The sequence below is a fragment of the Lissotriton helveticus genome, chromosome 6, assembly GCF_964261635.1.
Source record: "Lissotriton helveticus chromosome 6, aLisHel1.1, whole genome shotgun sequence".
Lineage (NCBI taxonomy): Eukaryota > Metazoa > Chordata > Amphibia > Caudata > Salamandridae > Lissotriton > Lissotriton helveticus.
Genome location: NC_136067.1, coordinates 87,285,853 through 87,307,162, shown reverse-complemented (window position 1 = coordinate 87,307,162; position 21,310 = coordinate 87,285,853). Strand labels below are relative to the sequence as shown.

Here is a 21,310-nt window from a genome sequence, read left to right as displayed (position 1 = left end):
CCCTAAGCTGTTTCAGGATAATGCCATACCATATACTATTAAGTGCCTTATAATCCTCGCGGTTATTTAGCAACTTTGGTTTGGCTTTATCAAAACATGTCGTGTAAGGTGTCATACGCTTTGGAATACCATCCCCTCGCCAGTTCTGGCGACGGGGATGGCATTCCACCCCTCTAGAGGGGTAAGACATGTTACTTTACTTTAATGCGGTTGATTTCTCCAAAGACCTTAAGATCCACAAAATGGATGCCTCTGCCACAGACAAATGTCTGGACCCCTGGAGCTGACCGAAACTCAGTCAAGGGGGTCCTGGACAAAGGGTTTCCTGTCACAGGAGGGTGTCACCGCCCTCCAGACAGGAGATAGTGTATTGTAGCAGGGAGGTTTGAAAGAAACCAGACACTGCCTGGGGCGCACAAGGCTGCCCCTTGCATAATCCGGCCAAACCGGTTCTGGGGCACTCCAGCCCTCGTGCCAGGGCGGCCTGGATCAAAGGAAGGGGGTGTATCCACCCACTTCCTGGGTCCCACCCATAGGAGGGGACCTAGCAGGTAATCACGCCCACCAGATTCGAATAAGAGTGGGAGCAGTGCCAATGCACATCAGATTTCCTGGAAGAAACATTTGAAACGATATTCTGGACCCTTCGCCCTCCATCTCAACGTGGAAGCCCGAAGAATCTCCCTTGTGGTCAAGGAGTGACCACCCTGCAGCAGCAGGCACCATCCAGCCCTCGACGTCTACTTAGTTGCAGTTCCCGCCGGAACTCGAGCGACTGAGATCGACGAGATCAAGCCTGCCCAGCTTCTAACAGCCCGATCCACAGTCCCTGCAAAGCTGAGACCCGTGGAGGCGACCAGAAGCGTGGGGCACGCCATCTTGAAGTGACCACGAGACGCTGACCGTGCAGCCCACGAGTGACCCTCGAAGCTGTGCACCGGGGTTTGAGAAGCCCCCACCCTGAGCTACTCCTGAGCCGAAGTTCAGCCCTCCACACTCGACGAGTGCTGCGTGGGGCCCTTTGGCACGATTTGGCTCAACGCGTTGGCCCGGTCACTTGCCAGCTGGCTTGTGGTCCCTGTGCCGACGAACTACCTAAGAAGACTTGTGATTCTGGTTGCTCCAGATCCACACCAGCTCCCCTGAAAAGGAGCCCCGACTCTGACCTTCCTGGTCCGAGTGAGAAGCAATCTTCCGATCCTGCGTGGATTGCTCTTACCAAGGCTTGTTTGCTCCAAACTTGAAGCCGACTGCACCGACGGTGAGAGCCTGCGTGGGACAGATTGTGACCTGCTCCTGGACGTCGCAGATGCCCCAGAGCCCACGTGACAGCGGAGAGAAGCTCCTCGACGACCACCTGATTGCGCCCGACATTGCCTGGTTCCGTCCTGGTTCCACCCTGGTCACTGCTGAGTGACCCAGACTCTGTCCCCTCTGCTTTCAGGTACTCTACAACTTGAGTCCACCCTTGGACTCCACCGGACACTTCATCTTTAACCCGCCTGCAGCCCTTTCAGCTCCAAGCACCAAGAGCCTGCGTGTCAAAACCCGACGCCACTTCGACCCTGTGCACCCACTTCCTGTGGGTGAGGTAACTTTGCTCCGCCGGTGTTCCCACACTGGTGCACACCTCTAGGGTCTGTGTGTTAAGTTTTGTTCCTCTAGGTTCAGCGGAAGTGTCCTTAAACTTTAACTCTTTGACTTTTACGCACCATTGGTTAACATTGGTGCATGCGTGCGCTTTCCGCACATCTCCCGAATCCCGAGGGCCATTCCCGACTTCAGCATTGCTTGTCCTGACTGCTCCCAGCGATTCCCTAGGCCCTAGGCCTAACCACTGTTCGAGTGGCCTCTCTTATACCACTTGTTTAGTATATGGTTTGAGTGGCCACTCGCCCTCATCCATAATTGTGCAACTTGTATGTTTAAACAGTGCTTTTGATTTAACGCTTGTGCCCCTTTATTCATAAAGAATACTGGGGATTGTTTTTAGTAATAAACACATATATTTTTATAATATATACTTGTGTGGTGTCCTTTCATTTGGTATTACAGGATTGTATGTGGTAAAACAGCTCGCTTAACACGACCTCTTAAGTTAAGCCTTTAGGCTGCTTAGTCCATGCTACCCCTAGGATAGCTTGTCTAATAAGGTTGACTTACAACCTGACACCATAAGGGATTGTTTGGTCAGGTAGCAGGTGGTTCCAGAATTGGAAACATCCCCTACCAGGCCAACTTCTCACACAGGTCATACTAATGATATTTGTGGTTCTGTGCATTGAGTTCACTTGCGCCCAGAATGCTCTGGCGTCAGATTTTTTTGCATTATGAACTATTTTTGTCCAAAAGTTCCCACATTGTTGTTACTGGCTCCATCCATCCCAACAAGTCCTGTATTGTTGTTGCTTGCTCCCTTCCCTCTCACCTCCTTCTATGTTGTTGCTGCTCGCTCCCTTCTGCCCCACCAGAAAAAAGAGATTTGACGCATCCAGCGATGGCTGCGCCATATTGCTTTTTTCCCCCTTAACTTTCATCAATTCTGCAGCGCGGCTGTGCTGTACAACATGGCTCAAACTCATTGGCAAAGGCAATAGCTCTCCCATAGGTAAGACCTATTGGCTTTGTTAAGTTTACAGTTGCTTTGCACTGGAGGTGACAATGCCAGCTTGCCCGGGTTCCATCCGCATATGATGTCACTTCCGTTCGACCCCCTTCACAGTCTTGTGTAGAGGTGCTGACAACATCCTGGTTTTATAGTGTTACTGTCCAACAGAAACACAGGTGTAGATGGGCTTCCTATGGTATTACAGCTTCTTATTATATTCCACATTCTTAAAGTATTGCCTCCACTCCCCCTATAGTTCCTTTATCTGCTTGTGCTTTGTCCTGCACCATACCCTTCCCTGTAGTGTTCTCGCTGTTGAAGCATACATATCTTGCACCGCCCTTGCTAGGCTGCCTTTCACTGCCAGAGGCCATGTTGCTTTACGCAGTATGTACATATTACATTAGGAACACACTTGTGCTGAACTTTCAACACCGACCACAGGGTAAAAAAAGTCTATTCATGTCCTCTAGCCAGTACTAGGCCTGTAAGATGCCTCTGCTCCAAAACAATCTCATCTGCCACTTCTTGCCCCAAATTCAATAAGCTGCTCGTGCCGTATAAACCGAGATGCAACCGAATAAAGCAAGACTGAAGGATTTTACAAGCAAATATTGCATTAATGGTGCATTAATGCATGGACTAGAGTTGTGTATGCAGTGTCAAAGGTCACAGCACATAACCAGGGCAAATGTCCGTTAATTGATTCTAATATTGATTATTTATATATCAATGTCGCTTCCAAGTGCAGGATGTGGCAGATAAGATGGAAAGGAGCGACTCGGAGGGAGGGACGAAGGGGATAAGGAGGGAATGAGGGAGCCCTGCAGGTGGACTTGGCTTCTCAAAACTCCAGAATCTTTCCAGAAGGAGCATTATGGTCAGATGGCCTTAGTCATTTGACCAATAGGAAGGATGGGAGCCAGAAGGGGAATGGGGGAACTAGGAGCTGGTTTAGGGGAACAGGCAATAGAAGGCGGTAGAAGTCAGGGTGACAGGTGTCAGATGGATTAGAACACCACAGACAGGGGCAGCTCCTCCGCTACATCGGAGGAGCGTCACCCCACTGCTTTCTCGTAGTGCAAGAAGCCTAAATATAAAATGGTAATAACTTTTAGTTATTACCATTTTATATTTTTTTGCAGGCGGTCAGGGCTGCTCTGGTCTCCAAGCAGGTCAGGGGAGGAGCGGTTTGCCCACTCCTGAGTGCGCAAAGGCTCTTTGCTTTTGGTGGCCCGAGAGGACCAACCAGTCATGCATACTTTGCCCTTCTCCATGCAGGCTGCATGGAAAACATGCCCATCCCTCTGGCCTCTGGCTGAGCGCTGTGTCACGGCACTCCAGACCAATCACAACACCGCATTGCGTTGTGATTGGCCTTGGTGAGGGAGCCTGGCTGCCTGCTTCCTGTTCCTGTCGGAGGCAGGAGAGAAGGAGCAGTGAAAATGCAGGAGCCGGTGGAAAGGTAGGTTTGAATTTTTTCTTTTTAAATGATGACCCCCCCTACCCCACGAGCCATGCCGGCCGCTATTGACCACAAAGTTAGAAATGATGGTACGCTGCTAGGGAGCTACAAGGGCGGGCTAGAAAGGGCCTTTGAGAGGCAGAAGATTGCCCCTCCAGAGTGTTTACAGTCGAACCTGTCATGCAGCATCTCCTAAATAGATACTTTTAGCTCTGGCTCCACAACTGAAGAGGAAGGTGGAGGCTTGGCCGTCTGAGAGCAAAGAGGGCATCGGAGTCTGAAGAGGAGTGCTATCCCTAGACCAGCAACTTTGAACTTTTTGACTTCTGTGGACCATCACTGAATCACTACTGGCGGCCGGGACCCTGGTCTAATCACTACTAGCGTCCGGGACCCCGGCTTAATCACTACTAGCGGCCGGGAACCCGGCCTAATCACTACTGGCAGCATGGACCCCGGCCTAATCACTACTGGCAGCATGGACCCCGGCCTAATCACTACTGGCAGCATGGACCCCGGCCTAATCACTACTGGCAGCATGGACCCCGGCCTAATCACTACTGGCAGCATGGACCCCGGCCTAATCACTACTGGCAGCCGGGACCCCGGCCTAATCACTACTGGCAGCCGGGACCCCGGCCTAATCACTACTGGCAGCAGGGACCTCGACCTAAACACTACTGCCACCAGGACTCTGGCCTAATCACTACTGGCGGCCGGGACCCCGGCCTAATCACTACTGGCAGCATGGACCCCGGCCTAATCACTACTGGCAGCCGGGACTCTGGCCTAATCACTACTAGCGTCCGGGACCCCGGCCTAATCACTACTAGCGGCCGGGACCCGGCCTAATCACTGCTGGCGAAAAAGGACCATAGTCTAATTACTATTGTTGTGCGGGAGCCCTGCCTAATCACTACTGGTGGCCAAGACTCCTTCCTAATCACTACTGGCAGCCAGGACCCAGACCAAATCACTACTGGCAGCAGGGACCCCGGCCTAAACACAACTTCCGCCAGGACTCTTGCCTAATCACTACTGGCAGCCGGGACCCCGGCCTAATCACTACTGGCAGCCGGGACCCCGGCCTAATCACTACTGGCGGCCGGGACCCCGGCCTAATCACTACTGGCAGCCGGGACCCTGGCCTAATCACTACTGGCAGCCGGGACCCCGGCCTAATCACTACTGGCAGCCATGACCCCGGCCTAATCACTACTGGCGGCCATGACCCCGGCCTAATCACTACTGGCGGCCATGACCCCGGCCTAATCACTACTGGCGGCCATGACCCCGCCCTAATCACTACTGGCGGCCATGACCCCGGCCTAATCACTACTGGCGGCCATGACCCTGCCCTAATCCCTACTGGCGGCCAGGACGATGGCCTAATCACTCACTGCTGGTGGCCAGGACCCCTCCGGCCTAGTCACTACTGGCGATCAGATCCCGGCCTAATCACTACTGGCGAAGAAAGACCATAGTCTAATTACTATTGGTGGCTGGAAGTCCGGCCTAATCACTATTGGTTGCCAGGATCCCCCGGCCTAATCACTGCTGCTGGCCAGGACCCTAGCCTTATCACTACTGGCAGCTGGGACCCTGGCCTTATCCGATCTAATCACTACTGGCAGCCGGGATCCCGGCCTAATAACAACAGGAGACCGGACCTTGGCCTAATCACTATTGGCAGCCAGGACCCCTCGGCCTAATCACTACTGGCGACCGGGTCCCTGGCCTAAACAATTGATTTGGTGGAGATGTGTGGCTCACCGGTTAGAGGAGGCAGACCCGGACGCAGAGGTCAGACCAGGGTTCAATTCCCGACGCGGCAGGGTCTTGAGCTCAAAAATGTCCACGGACTCGATAATTCTCGCCTCGGCGCCTACTCGAATCATGGGTTCACACTCTTCAACTCTGGGCAATAGCTTGCTTAATCTCCACAATGGCCCCACCGCGCTGGGATGCCTGGCTTTCACCTTGTGGATGCCCAGTAGTGGTTATCTCGCAGGGAAAAGCCAGGACGGGTTCCCAAAGCAAGCGCCTTTAGACCTTACGGTGAAGGGCGCTATAGGGGAACGTATGATTTACGATTTACGATTTTATTTATTTGAACCTCATAACAATACATAAAAATGCCAAATCAAATAACAATACATAAAAATGCCAAATCAAATAACAATACATAAAAATGCCAAATCAAATACCCAAAATATGAAATATTTTATTTAATTCCCAAACAAAAAAAGTACAAAAAGAATCGAAATTTTTATTGGAAGTTTGGAGCTTTTCATAATCTGGCGTTATTTCTAAATGACAAAGCAATGTGCTGGACTCTAGGATATTGCTTTGCTTTTCTTGCTCCTAATGCGTGTTCTCTTTTTCTCGCCGCACACCAGTGCTCCAGTTGAGGCGACCAACCTCTGTACTAGATTCTGTTAGTTGTACTTGCACTATTCCACAATTCAAGCTAAGGATGCCAACTTCATTCTTAGCCCCCAATTTCAAATTCTTTCACATTTACATAATGTTTTACATTTTTTTATTTTTTATTTTTTAATGTATATCGACTTTATTAATGTGCTCATAATTTAATTTTCTAAACAGTTGCAGACCCCACGGCTAGGTGCTAGGGACCCCCAGGGGCCCGCAGACTCCAGATCACTCCGTGCTAATGGATGGGTCCAGCCGTGGTTGGTCAAACTCCTTCAGATGGTGTAGTTTAAACAAGCGTAGATGTGTAGTGCACACTTGCGAAGCAGTGCCGGCCAGTCGCGGTGTGACATCATAACGCGTGAGTGAATGTAATATGTTTCATGGCTTTCATCAGTCCAATAACGGCATTGGACGCCTTCAAGGAATGGAACTAGCATTAGCGCACTAGACACCCGCCGCGGGACTGCCGCCATTTTGACCGTTGGTGTTTTTGACTCCCACAAATGAAAAAAATATTGGATCCTAAAATCCTTGCACGTTTGCCCAAAATGAGAAGGCGATAGGTCTGCTTGGAATGTAAACCGCTTGGGGGCAGCTTCCGGCAACTTCCGAGCTAGCATGGCTTAACTAGTTTTAAGATGAAAGTACATAAAATGTAGAAACTAGAACTTGAGAGCAAAGGTGGTTGATAGGTGTCACCAGGCTGTCCATACACTGTCTACTGAAAACACAAAACCTTGCAGGGGTGTCCAACTTAGGTCCAGGAGAGCTATACTAGGTCTGAAAACAAATGTTAAATCTGTATCATGTTGATGTATTCCTATGAAGTGTAATGTTAGCGACTACATATGTAATCCTGAATGTCACTCATTTAATCAAATATGAATGTTTTATATGAGTTTGAAGCTTCCTGTGACTTTGAATATGCTTGCAACCTTTCATGGCCTTGGTGGGCCTGGAAGCCACCGAGCACATTTTCCAACAACGTGGCCTCATTTTCAGATCCGGCAAGGAAAGCGGGATTTTGTGAGAATAATGGGCCCAGTACTGTGCAATGAACGATCTCTTCTCCTCGAGGCCACTGTACTCTTCTTGAGGGGAGGATACTGAAACCTGTATATTAGATAGGTTCTTGCAGTGACAAGTTTCTGTCACTTGATTATGCTTCGTTGATTTGTATTGAGGCACTGTAAGTGTACGGGTTGATCGAACATACATTTTAGCTTTTGGCTCCAACTGTCCGTTTTCTGGCCAGAGCCCCAAACAGTCGAAATGACGATTGTCTTTGATCTTTTGTTGTGGTGCTTGCTCTTTTGCATTAACCCCTAGTTGGACTTTAAGCTTCCCAAGTGCTGTGTCTTGTTTTTATCACAGGTTTAATAATAATCACTGACGATGTAAATAAATGATGTATGGCTATCATGAAAATCTGGCATGGATCCGGCCTTCGTGACCCAGCTTTGGGCACTCCTCCTTCGAAGGGTCTTCTGCTTTACCCCCCCCCCCCTCCTCTCTCCTACCATCTCGCCATACCCTTGCATTTCCATTTCCAGGAAAAATATATTTTTTGATGTAATTTCACCCTCTTCTCCCCTCTCTTCCACCCATCTGTTGCCCAATGACTTTATAAGAAATGCATTGATTAGTTTCTGTCACAATTCAGTTTTCTGCAGAATTGAGCCACTCATACAGTGTAGTCTCTCACTGATGGGTTATTGTGACATCATAAACCACAAAGTGAAGGCTGAGTGGTTTGTCACTGTGTTTATTTTTGGTTAGTTGGTTTGAAAAACTGTTTTCTTCAAAGTGCAGGTAATTGGGCACTGACTGGAATTAGCATGTTTGGGTTTTGTGTTACTGTTCATGACATAGGGCCTTATTATGACCGCAGTCGCTGTGGCTGTCCATCGTCTGCCGCACTGCAGTACCGCCCGCAGTATTACAAGTTCAATGGTATGACCGCCATGAGACCGCCAGGATCAAGAATCCCTCTGGGCTGGCAGTTTTCCCTGGGAAGAATATGCTGGCGGTGGCACAGTTGGCACCACCGAAGATATTTTGAGTTGCCTTATCACCACCCTTTTCATGGCCATGAAAAGAATGTGGAGAGGCAACAAAGCGGACCCTAGCAGGGTCCCTTGCCACTCAAGGGCCTAGGGGTGCAATCAGGGGGGCAGAAGTTGTGGTGCCCCCTTTATTTATGCACCCCAGTTTCTGCATGGCACTACCTTGCAGATGGCGCTGTCACTGCGGCGGTCTACATGTAAGCCACCGTTGCAGCGCCGCCGTTCGCACGGATTACAATCCGGGAAGGCTGATACCACAAGCCACCGTAGATACAGAATAGTTTCTGCTTCATTATTATAATTTGCTGTTTTGGAACTTCCATTTCTGTTTGCTCGTTCGCCACTGGCTCATGTTGCATTCTGATGTAAACAAAGCTGAGGTTATGAATCAGTGTCTTGATGAGGAAACTGCTATTATGGATGTCTGAGCGCATTTTTAATTAACAGAAAAATTATGTTTGATTTAAGTGTGGGTTAGAAGCCCGGTCAGCGACTAGGCTCAGCCTGATTCCATTAACACCATCGGCACTGCGCACTTTCCCGCTGTGCGCTGACTTTTTGAACAACCCGCGGTTCATGACGACCTCAGCTAGTCATGAACGTACGAGAGGTGTACCTCATGACGAGCTGAGCTCGTCATCAGCGTCGAAGGGGTTAACACTCATTCAGAACAATTGTGGCCTTTTATTTTGCAAGCAATGAACCTTACCTCGCTCATGTATCTATGCGTACGTGTGTTTTTCCATTTTATTAAAATAAGCCAAATAGATGTTCTTCTTATGGTGTCTGCTTGCTGATAAAATACAAATGTATTGATTTGCCTTCTTACGAGGACGCTGTGCCTGGGATGCACCTGTATGTTGCAATATTCAAGCGCCTTTGCTTAGGTTTGAAGAGGGGGGAGGGGAGATATATATTATTGTTTAAGATACATAAACTCACTAACATTGCTCTCATTTCCTATGTACGCCTTATAATTATGCACGAAGTAGATGTTCTCAAATGTTTCTTTATTTGTTGTATCTTGTGTTCTTGTTGTATTGTTTTGCATGAATGAAACACTATTCGTTCAGCCGGATGATGTAAGATCTCTCCATGTTGCGAGTCTGCCTTTCACCGACTGAAGCCTATAAAATGTGCCCTATTTGGGATGTGCGCCAGATCTATTTTGCCTTTCTAACTAAGCAGCCACTCTGCTAGTCTGTCTACAGACTGAATACTCAAACTGTTTGGGCAGATTTCCTTGTTAGTTCTCTTACTGAACTATGGGCTAGATGTAGGTAATTGTGAATTACCGATTCGAAAATACCGAATTTTACCGATTCAGTATTTTCGAATGGATAATTGCTATGTAGATAAAAAATCGGTAAAAATTACCGAATCGTTAAGATTCGGTAATTACCGAATCGGTATTTACCAATTCAGTAATTGACATTCATTCCTATGGGCCTGGAGGCCCATAGGAATGAATGTCAATTACTGAATCGGTAAATACCGAATCTGTAAAATAGGGAAAGAGTCAAGGGTGGCAGGGTGTCACTATGACACCCTGTTGCACCCCTGATTAGTGCTTGTGTGCACATGTGGCACACATACATGCCCTGTATGTCTGCCACGTGGCACAGTTGAAAATGCATTGATTTGCATTTTCTAAGGTATTCCTTATTTACCACCAACTAATAGTTGGTGGTAAATAACGAATCCTTAAAGCACATGAGCACTGTTTAAAGTGCTTCCTACATGTCATTTACCGATTCGGTAAATGATGATTCGGTAAATACCGATTCGGTATTTACCGAATCTGTAAATTGGCCCCCTACATAACAAAAGCCTATTACCGGTCGGTAACGTCCGAAATTCGTTAATTTCGGCCGTTACCGACCGGTAATAGCCGTCCTACATCTGGCCCTTAATTTTGTTTCTCGCTATTTACTTGTTGTGAGGTCTACCTTATGTTGATGCCTCTCGCAATTGGCATTATTTGGTGTATTATTGAAGCTGCTTTGAGTTTGGCTAACTACTTTGACCTTCTATAATGGCTCTTAAAATGTAATAAACCTTAATGGTTTTGATTTTGAATTTTGTCCTACGAAGGTTTTGTTTTATTGGCAGAGGGCTGTCATCTATGCTCCTGATCCTGCACCTCGATCATTTTCATTTATAGGTTAAAAGAGTTGACACTAATGATCTTTAAATATTTCTATGTTTAACGCAAATTGTTTTTAGAGGGGCTTGTAGAGGCCACAGGGCGATAAGGGCAGACTTGCCACGGAATTTTTAGCCTAACAGACCCTGATGTGCACAGCTCTTTGTGTTTATTTAAAAGTTTCATTCTGTACCATGACAAATATTTGTTGACAAATCCGATTTTATTTCACAGGAAATCACGAATGACCCTCAGTTTATCGTCGGCGGAGCGACGCGGACAGACATTTGCCAGGGTGCACTCGGTGAGTATCTAAGATGGAGATAAAATCAGACAAAAGTGGGCAGCATGAAATGTATGCGTGGTTTAGAGAAATATTATAATGTGCTAGAGTATGACTATTTGAGCTACTGACAGATCCTGGGGCTGGTCAAAGAAGGGTATTGGATGACCAGGGATGAGGGTCGTAGAGGGTACCGTTGAGGAGCATGGAGGGTGGCTGTCCTTTCATCATATGAAGCAGGGCTCTTTAGAGTATTTACACTATATGTCGGAGGGTTCCAAGTCCAAAACCTGTCAGTGGATGAGTGCCTGCTTGAGTTTATGCAACTGATGTCAGTAAACATTTAGAGGATGGCCTTCCAATATGACATTTTGCATCTTTAAATGGAGGCTGGAGATTGTTGTTTTTGCATTCAGTAGTGCTCCATCCTTCATGGGCCATATATCTGATGGATAACATCTTGTGCCATCTTTATGAGGATGCATACGTGCTGGACAGTCACATGTGCTTGGCAAGATCAGCCTTTTGAATTGAAGAGGCCCACTATCCAGAGGTGTAGCCTGCTAGTGGTCTCCTCTTGTCAAGGCCACCTACGTCCAGTCGAGGTTTTTAAGCCTGCATCCCTTTGCACACCGGCAGTCGTGGATTCACTTTTTACATCTCATATATACATGAGTTTGGAATTCCCAACATAACAGTGTTGGCTTTGAAGCAAAGACCAACTGCATATGTTATGCAGGGGGGGGTGCCATCTATGAGTTCAGCTCTCCCGCACACGTGTGCCGTGATCAGCGTTCCAGGGTGCATCCATGACTGCCTTGTGATGTAGCTTGGACTTCGACTGTGTGGTGTGACTTTATAATCTGGACAGACTGGGCGCCATGAAAGGAATCCTCCTCCAAAGATGGATCTGTATTTCGCCATTCATGCTCATTTAGATGCCTCTAAATTCTCCTTCTTTCTTGCTCTTCTCTTCCTCACCTTCTGCCACTCCCTCCTCCTCCTCCTCAGCTCTTCCTCTACTTTATTCCTTTGCTGTGTGGATTTTGTATGAGTTAGAGGTTCATTATGTAAATCTTTGAATTGAAATACTTATCTGAAGCTAAACTGCTCCTCTGGGGCTGTGCCGGCGCGAGCTGCAGGATCCTTTGAGAGAATGGTTCTAGGAGGTGAGAGCTGGGAGAACAACACTGAGAACAGAGAAGGAGGCGGCAGTGAGAGAATATCAGGAACTGGAAGAGCAAGAATAAAGGGGTGGAACCGAACCATATATCATTGAAGAGTATCTGGGAGGGCATCGCTGAAGGATCCAATGGGAGAGAGGATTTGGGAGCTAGGAGATCGCTCAAGGATCCATTGGGGGAGAGAATTTGGGAAGCAGGTGATTGCTTACACATCCAATGGGAGAGAGAATTTGGGAGGAAGGAGCCAGTGGGAGAGCAGCACTGGGAGGTCAGCTGCAGGAGCCAGTGCTAAAGTAGTACGAGTAGCAGAGGGTAGTAGAGTTCACTGGGTGAGCGGCACTGGAAGACCAGGGAGACAGGGTGTAATGGGAGAGCTGCAGAATCTAAAAGGAATGGATTACTGGGAGCATAAGAAGCAGGAACCAATGTAAGAGCAGACATGGGAAGTGAGAGCTGAAGGATCCGACAGGAGATCAATAGTGGGAGATACAAGATAATACATTTAGTAAGAGTAGAAATGGGAGGTCTGAATTGAATGCTCCACTTGAAGGGTGTTACAGAGAAGGCCATTGGAGTGGGCCATGATCCAATGGGAGAGCAGGAGTGGATGGTCAGAGAGGTGGGAACCAATGAGAGAGCAGCATTGGAAGGCCAGACCTGCAGGATCCAACAGGAGAGCAGCGGTGGAAGAAGAGGGACTAGTGGGAGAGTAGAATTGGGATTTGAGAACTGAAGTATCTCAATGGAAGTGAAACATTGGGGCACAGGTCCAGGATCCAGTGAGAGAATAGCATTGGATGGTTGGAAATGCAAGATCCAATTGGAGAATAAAACTGGAAAGTCAAAACTGTGGGATCCAATGGAAGAAAACAATTGGCTATCCAGTGGGAGAGTAGCCCTGGGGTATCTAGCACGATGCCTGCACCTGAGGACATGACTACTCAGCAGCCCGTAACTGTAGCAGACCGAACCGGCTGCTCTCGGAAGTCCCTCCGACAGAACTTGGTGCTTCTGATTTACATAAGGAAACACAGCTCCCCTCGCTGACTCTGAGGTCCTTGATTCCCTCTTGCTGACCTTGCTCCTTCTGCCGATCTGACCACGCACACCGCCCCTCGTGGATTTGCACAGTGATTCCTACCCTCAATGTATTGAAATTTGGTAACCTGTTCCTGATGATGGCCTAGCATTGCATAAAGGCCGAAACGCAGTAGACCTCCACAGCGTAATTTACGGCACCTTGATTGTGATTGCCCAGAAGAATTTGTACATAAAATGTATTAACTGTACAGACATCACATTCTATCTCACCGTATATCAAATCAAATCAAGCATTTGTAGAGCGCACTACTCACTTGTGAGGGTCTCAGCTACTGGTCGAACAGCCAAGTCTTGAGGAGTCTGCTGAAGGTCAGCAGGTCCTGGGTCCGGCGTAGGTGGGACCCATATATTATCCTGTTTGCACCTTCATTCCCGCTGTACATATCACTCACATGTCACTTTCGCTGTTCACTTTTTCACAAGCATTTTTGCACGTCCTCACAGGTTACATGACATTCAACGTAACACAGTACAATTTTTATGTGATTTCGTTTTTTCTTTATTAAGTATTTGATCTACTTAAATATATGTGGAAAGCAACTCGCCTTTCCTCTAACAAAAAAAGACTCGCTCAACTTATTTGTGTTTCCCTGTGCTCACCCACAGCAATTTATCTTGCTCATTATCTATTTGCCTTGCGAACGATACCCGTTGAGACATTGTTCATGCTACACCTCTATAACCAGGGCCTGGCTGTCTTATCTGCGTGTTTAAACAGGTCACAGGAAGGAGAGCAAACACAGGCTGCAGATCAATGAATGGTTGTGATAATTTGAAGCATCCGGTCTGTTGGCAGAAGGTCAGAACTGAGCGAGCCGAGGTGTCCTATGGGCAGTAGAGATTAAAGTGTAAGCAGACACTGCAGATAAGGGCAGTTTTTCAAGCCCCTTCTCTGTGAGGTGAGTGTTGTAGGCAGTGCTTAATTTGAGCCAGTGGTTTCCAGTACTCTGCACCGGCACTAAACTGTCAACACTGGGACTTATGAAAGTCTGCCACATGGTGGCGCTGTATATCTAATTTAGAGTTGAGGACACAACAGTTGTTTATTCGTTCAATATATAGTAAGAAATTACTAATACCTGCCACCCAAGCCAATCTTCCACCATTTGGGGCATGAAATATTCTGAATTGTCACACTTGTAGGAGTGTGATGGTTAATAGTTGTGCTGATACTGTAATTGACAGCGCTGACAGGGGCAATAGATGTCACAAACTGCAGTTGCCTCCTGGCGAGGGCCCTGGCACTTTATTTATTATTGATATATTTACAAATTAAGCACTGGTTGTACGTGTGATCAAAGAAGACCCAGCAGTTATATCAGAGAGGGGTTGCAACTTTCATTTTTAGACAGGCAGCGTATGGTACGGGTGGCTGAAAGGTGGCAAGATATGTCTTTGGTGAATCAGCATTTCTGCCGCAAGAGCTGTGTCTCATCCAACGTTGGGTCTGTCCAGCTCCTCATTGAGGGGAGACACTGGAAGTAAACCATTTTCTGTGATAAGAACCGCACAAGATTGCCCTTCGTTCTGTGATGGACTCAGTGGTCAGTGCAGTATCTGGTGCTATCAGGGCCCTAGGCCACCACATGGTATGGCTTTAGCATAACAGTATCTATTCCAGCTGGAGCAGGCACAACACATCTAGTCGAACAGCTTGGTCTTTTCTACTTGAATCATGGTGGTGATGTCTTACTTTCAAGCAGGCACAACTTTCAATAATAGATTTTTAGGTGATAATACCCTCCGCTGCCCCTTTCTGGATGTACAGCCTTCATCTAGTGCCCAAGCACACCGCCACCTGACTATGGTCTTGCCACCTCCTCCCCCCGGGTGTGGTAGACACTACTGCAGTGTCATGGATGATATTGTGGCAGGTCCATCAGCCCTTGGAGAGGCTGGACACCCAGCTCCAGGTCACCCTGTACCACCCTGCCACTGGGCTTACTCAGGTGAATGCATCTTTCATAGACCTCTTGTGGCCATCCAAGGACGCACTGCAATTTGCTGCCTGTGCAATAAAAAAGGGGGTGTCACACGGGGGGCTTATTCTGCATTAATAGGACAGCTGAACCCCCGCGCGTCTTGGGAAGTCTGTGATCAACCACAGTAGATGATGGCATTTGAGACAGACCTGCAGGGTGCCTTGTTGCCAATATTCAGTGCTACGAATTGCAAAGAAAAGTGAACTTTGCTTCGCTGCAGAGAAGCGAAGACAGGCGAGGTCCGAGGAGGGTCCATTCGGCTTAAGAGCGAGGCTCTTGTTTGTGGTTTCTGAGGTCTTAACGCAAAAGAAAGCCACATCTCCAGGATGGAGAGAGCATGTGCTGAGAAAGTAAAAAAAGGTCTTCAAATGTTTATAGCCACAGAAATGATTATGATGATGAACACAATTACTGAAGTCACTGGCGGTCCCGAGAGTGGGCGGGTATGAGAGGCAGTGGCGTTTCCCCAGCAAGGCCTTGCTTGACCCGACTTTTACAGAAGAGGTCCGCACAGCCATTGATGACTATTTTGAAACTAACACGGGCTCGGTGGCCTCCTGGGCCACACTGTGGGAGGGTTTTAAGGCTACCATCCGAGGGGTTTGTATCGCCAAACACGTTGGGGCCCTTCGTGACACTCGCACCACTTTAACCCGCATAGCAGCTGACCTCTCTGCACTGGATAGGGAGATACTTGGGGATCCCTCCCCAGCCCAGGAGGCAAGGCGCCTAGAACTCCTGCTGGAATTTAGAGACACTGCGGATAGGGAGCTCCGATTCCTGGGTAAGCACTACACAGCGCGTCAGTATGGGGAGGGGGAAAGGCCGGGCAAGTTGCTAGCGCAGATGCTCCGCCCGCCACACCAAGCGGCATACATAACTGATATCCGCGACGCTCAGGGTACGAGGCACTACTCCACTCCTGACGTTTGCGATGCCTTTCTGTCCTACTACACCCGTCTTTACACTTCTACACTAACTGGTGCCAACTGCGACCCAGGGCCCTACCTCAACGAGATAGCCATGGCCTACCTCGAGAAGCACATGCAGGACTTTCTGGCAGATCCCATCACCCCAGATTACATAATTGAGGCTATAGACTCGATGAAGAGCTCCTCTGCGCCTGGCCTGGATGGGTTTACTGCCGATTTTTATAAGGAGTACAAAGAAGAACTGGTGCCACGCCTGTTGGAGGTCTATGCGGAGGCATTGGAGATGGGCGTGCTCCCCCCCACCCTCCGTGAGGCAGTCATAGTTCTGCTTCCCAAGCCGGGTCGTGATCCCTCCCACTGTAGCTCTTACCGCCCTCTGTCCCTCCTTAACCTTGACTACAAAATCCTAGCGAAGGTCCTGGCTATTCGCTTGGCGCTTCTTGTAGATACCCTGGTTGCGCCGGCTCAATCCGGCTTTTTCCCACACAGGTCCACCTCCCTCAACATCCGTACACTGTTCTCGGTTCTTCACAAAATTGACCCCTCCATCCCAGCGGCTGCGGTCTTCCTGGACGCTGAAAAAGCGTTCGATACACTGGAATGGCCCTTTTTTTTTATCCGTCATGCGCAGAATGGGAATGCCTGCGATGTTTGTGGCCACGGTTGAATTGCTCTACACTGCGCCTACGGCACGTATACGTTTGAACGGCACCATAACTGAAAACTTTGCGCTTTCCCGAGGGACCAGGCAGGGCTGTCCACTGTCCCCACTCCTATATATTCTGGCAATGGACCCTTTAGTCCGCCATTTTCAGGAGAAGCACCTCCACAGGGGTCTACAATTCCGCACGGGTCCTCTACTTGTCTCTTTATATGCGGACGACACGGTCCTGTATGTCCGCACCCCTAATACAAATTTGGAGCCCTTGATCCACGAGATCACGCGATTCGGCTCATACTCTGGCCTGAAGATTAATTGGCACAAGTCGCTTATTTTTCCCTTGACCCCCTCCACGGCGCAGTGGGATTGTCCCTTCCCATTAGAGTGGTGCACCGACTCCGTCAAATACCTTGGAATACACATCCACTTGGATGCGGTGTCCATTGTGAGACTAAATTATGGGCGCGCCCTGGATTTTTTGGAGGACAATACGGAACGTTGGCTCCGTCTTCCTCTGTCCATGGCTGGCAGGATTGCCATTGTCAAAATGGTTGTCCTCCCTCGCTTTTTATACTTGTTCAACAATATTCCGATCCCTCTGACTAAGGTTTTCTTTACACAACTTCGCTCTGCCCTGCTGCGCCTGATATGGGGCGGCAAGAACCCTCGGGTGGCTTGGCGCACGTTGACATTACCTTATGAACGAGGCGGGTTCGGGGTGCCGGATTTTCACCTTTACTACCTGGTGGCGCAATGCTCATACGCGCACTCCTGGTTTCACCCGGATGCCAGAATTCCCTTCTTGCGACCTGAGGCCGATACGGCACTTCCGGTGCAGCTTTGCTCCATACTTCCCAAGGGGCTTCCCCGTGATCCACAAGACATACAGCCGGTCTCCACCACGAGCTGGGCCTGGGATAAGTTGCGGAGACTACTCCGCGTGGACAAGCTGTACTCTTCTTCGCTCCTCCTCCCCAACCCTCACTGGCTCCCCATCACCGGAGAGGCGATAGTTGACCGCACGCTGTCCAAGTTTCAATTACACACTATTGGCGACCTGTTCCCTGAGGGACATGCTTTTTCGTTGACGGAGGACGCCCGCTTCGATGATCGCTCATTTATGGATGCGTTCACCCTGACCAGGCTCCGATCCATGCTGCGCGCTGAATTCCCTACGTTTCCATTGTCACCGCCCGAGGACCCGGCACTCACGTTTATCATACAGACTCAGACAAGCGCTCACGTAGTGTCGCGATTATACAAGCTATGCATGACATCTCTTCCCTCCTTTGACTCCGCGGTGCGCGCTGCGTGGGAGCGGGACTTGGGCATCCAGATTACTGATGACCAGTGGGAGGCATGCTGCGCTGTTACCAAAACGGTGTCCATGAATAGTAGGCACAAACTTCTCCACTTCAAGTTTCTACGGAGGATGTACCACACCCCCGCGCTTGCTCATAAAATAGATGCTAATAGGCCACACAGTTGTCCCAAATGCGCCTCTCCTCAGGCTGACTTCTCTCACTTGTCGTGGACATGCCCGAAGATACATACCTATTGGCTAGAAGTCCACCGGGTCTTGGGTGAAATACTGGGCATGACACTACATCCCACCCCCGAAATTGCATTGTTGGGCTATGTAGCTAATTTCCCACAATCTCTCCGTAGACTGGCATCCCTGTGCTTCCTCCTGGCCAAGAGGGAGGTTGCGCTGCTCTGGGGCGCGCGTCGCGCTCCGAAGGTTGGCACATGGCTGAGGAGTGTGGCCCACTGCAATGTTAACAGCGTGGAGTTTTCGGCCTTGCTCCCCTCAGCTTCCCGTCCGACAGACATTTGGGGACCATATCGAAGCTATGTCGAAAAACGGACTCAGAAGGCGCAGTCCCAATCCCTTCATTCCATTGTCCCGGAGGGGGTGGGTTAGGCTATAAGTGGCCCCTCCACGTGCCCGGTACAATCTGACGTCACACTCACCAATTTGGGCTCTGCACTGCAGTCTACCTTGGACCGGGAGGTGGGGCGTGGGCATAACAACTGGTGTGTTCCCATACATAATGCTTGTCAACTGTGGAGTTTCGCTCCTTAACGAGGAGAGACCTGTGCTAGCGGACCTGTGGCAAGATGCGTGGGTCGTGTCCCAGACCACCCCGACGTTCTCGGTATTTACCTGTATCTGTGCTGCCCGACTTGCCTTCTTGATTCTCGCATGCTTATTGATTTCATTTCCTTTGCTATATTGTGTATTTTTTGTTCTTCTTGCACTTTGTTCATTTTTTTTGTCTTTGTAATTCTCCTATATTGGAAAATGGCACTCTGTATTTCTGATCGAACCGGCCTAAACATCCCCGCTCCTGCATTGCCCTTCTTCATTTGTTATGTATGGTATCGTCATCTGGTACACATATATTGTTCTGGTTGGTTGTAACCTACTGTGCATTCTATTTGGTGCTGAATAAAGTCTTAAAAAAAAAAAAACACAATTACTGAAGTATCTCCAGGGCTTTAAGAGGGATGACAAAACTGGTGGGGGGGTAGGGAGGCAAGGGGTGGGGTATGTGAAAGGGACGTGGCCGATAAAACTAAAAGCATGGCTTAAAATAACATAAGCTAAAACTCTGAGCTTAGCGTGTTGTGCTGCCCACTGGTGTTTTGCTGTTTCTATCATTGCATCCAGATATATAATACAAGTAATATTACACCAACAACAAGCCAGGGCTATTGGCTTTGTCAGTGGTTGTATAGAATATTGAAAATGCTTCAGCTCTGAAATGAGAGACTGTGAAAGAACTGTAAGGAGTCTCTTTGAAGATGCATCTAAGGCTATGGGCAGTGGTACTACTGCAGAGTTGAGATTTTTTTTCCACCCTGAGGGCAAAGATGGAGAGCTCTAGACTAGAGGGACCAGTCTCAGCACCTGCTTTTTAGAACGGCCGGTGCTGAGCACCGACAGGACCCGGCCCACTTAAAGCCCTCAGTATCTCCAAAACTTGTCTGAGGCCAAACCATGCGACCTTCCTTTGTTGGAAGCTGAAGTCTTTCTTCTTTTCCAGCGGATGTCTCCCTTCCGTGCATCCTTCCCTGGCACACTGCCTTGGCATGCTCATCTCCAGCTGCCACGGAGCCTGCCTGGTTGCAGGTCCCTTCTCGACCATTTAGGCTTGGCACTGGCACCCCGCTTCATGTCATTGGGACACTTTGGTCCCAGCCCTGGCTCTCATTTCACAACCTCGTCCATTCTGGATGTTGTGTCTGTGGCCTGGACCCCTTTATCGGCACACCTCTCGAGTCATGGCCATGATTTCGAAGATAAAGGTTCAGGGCCAGATGTGGTGTCCTCCTTTGCTTTGCGTGCATTATCAATCAATCAATCAATCAAAGCATTTATATAGCGCACTACTCACCCGGAGGGTCTCAAGGCGCTGGGGGGAGGGGGTCCGCTACTGCTCGAACAGCCAGGTCTTGAGCTGCTTCCTGAAGGCGAGGTGCTCTTGGGTCAGGCGGAGGTGGGACGGAAGGGAGTTCCAAGTCTTGGCAGCCAGGTAGGAGAAGGACCTTCCTCCTGTGGTGGCTCTTCGGATGCGGGGGACGGCGGCGAGGGCGTGGCTGGTCGATCGAAGCTGGCGTTTGGGAGCGTAGGCCATTTTGCAGCACGGTAGTGAGGATAGAACACATAGTTGGCGAAATAACAGTAAGAGAATGTACAGGGCACGGCCGTGTGCAAAATCGTCATTTGAGTCTTAAAGATTTATGGAAATTTCATGTAGTTGTGCAAAATGATTTTTTAGCATGAAATGTGGCTTTCCGGTATCACGTGTGACTTTTTCACACAAGGAAGTTAAACCGTCACATAGAGCAATTTACGTGCATTGTTTCTGAGAGTAAAGTCTCTCGATGAGACCTTTTCTACCTGAATCGGTCCCTTGTGGGGGAGAATGATACAAAGTTACACAACTTGAAATTTTGCAGAGCACAAAATCCAGGCATTTCTCAAATATCGCCCATGTAGTTAAAATTGTTCCCGGTCCTATGGGAGTGAAATGGTGTAACTATTTTTAAAGGAGGTGTTCGGGGACCTCGTTTAGATGTTGCTCATAAGGGTACAGTCTTAAATTTGTGGCCGAAATACTAAACCCAGTGGGTACCCTCCGCCATACTACCCTAGGTCAGAAGAAATTCCGCCTTACAATCGCTTCCGAATGTAGCAGTTTCTGTACAAATCAGTGGTTTTGTGTTACTACTAAACTCTGAAACAGACACAGAGTGTTGAACTTGGACAGTTCACTTCGCCCCTAGTGTCTGTTCTCGAGTGTAACTTGTGCCAGAGTTGCGACGTACGTCACGTACAAGCTCTCCCTTCTCGCGCGGTTGTGACATTTGTTGATCCCGGTACCTCCTAAGGATCAGTGAGTGATTAGCTGCGTGTGCACTGAACGGGTTTGTTTACAT

The 21,310-nt window shown here is 48.8% G+C and overlaps 1 protein-coding gene across 1 annotated transcript in view; it reads left to right on the top strand.

Moving 5' to 3' along the window:
• LOC144762258 (calpain-1 catalytic subunit-like) overlaps positions 1 to 21,310 on the top strand; it is a 434,899-nt gene that overhangs the window by 189,287 nt on the left and 224,302 nt on the right. The window contains exon 3 of the mRNA XM_078647403.1: positions 10,956 to 11,025. Coding sequence (XP_078503529.1) covers positions 10,956 to 11,025 — 70 coding nt within the window. The remainder of the gene's footprint in view (positions 1 to 10,955; positions 11,026 to 21,310) is intronic.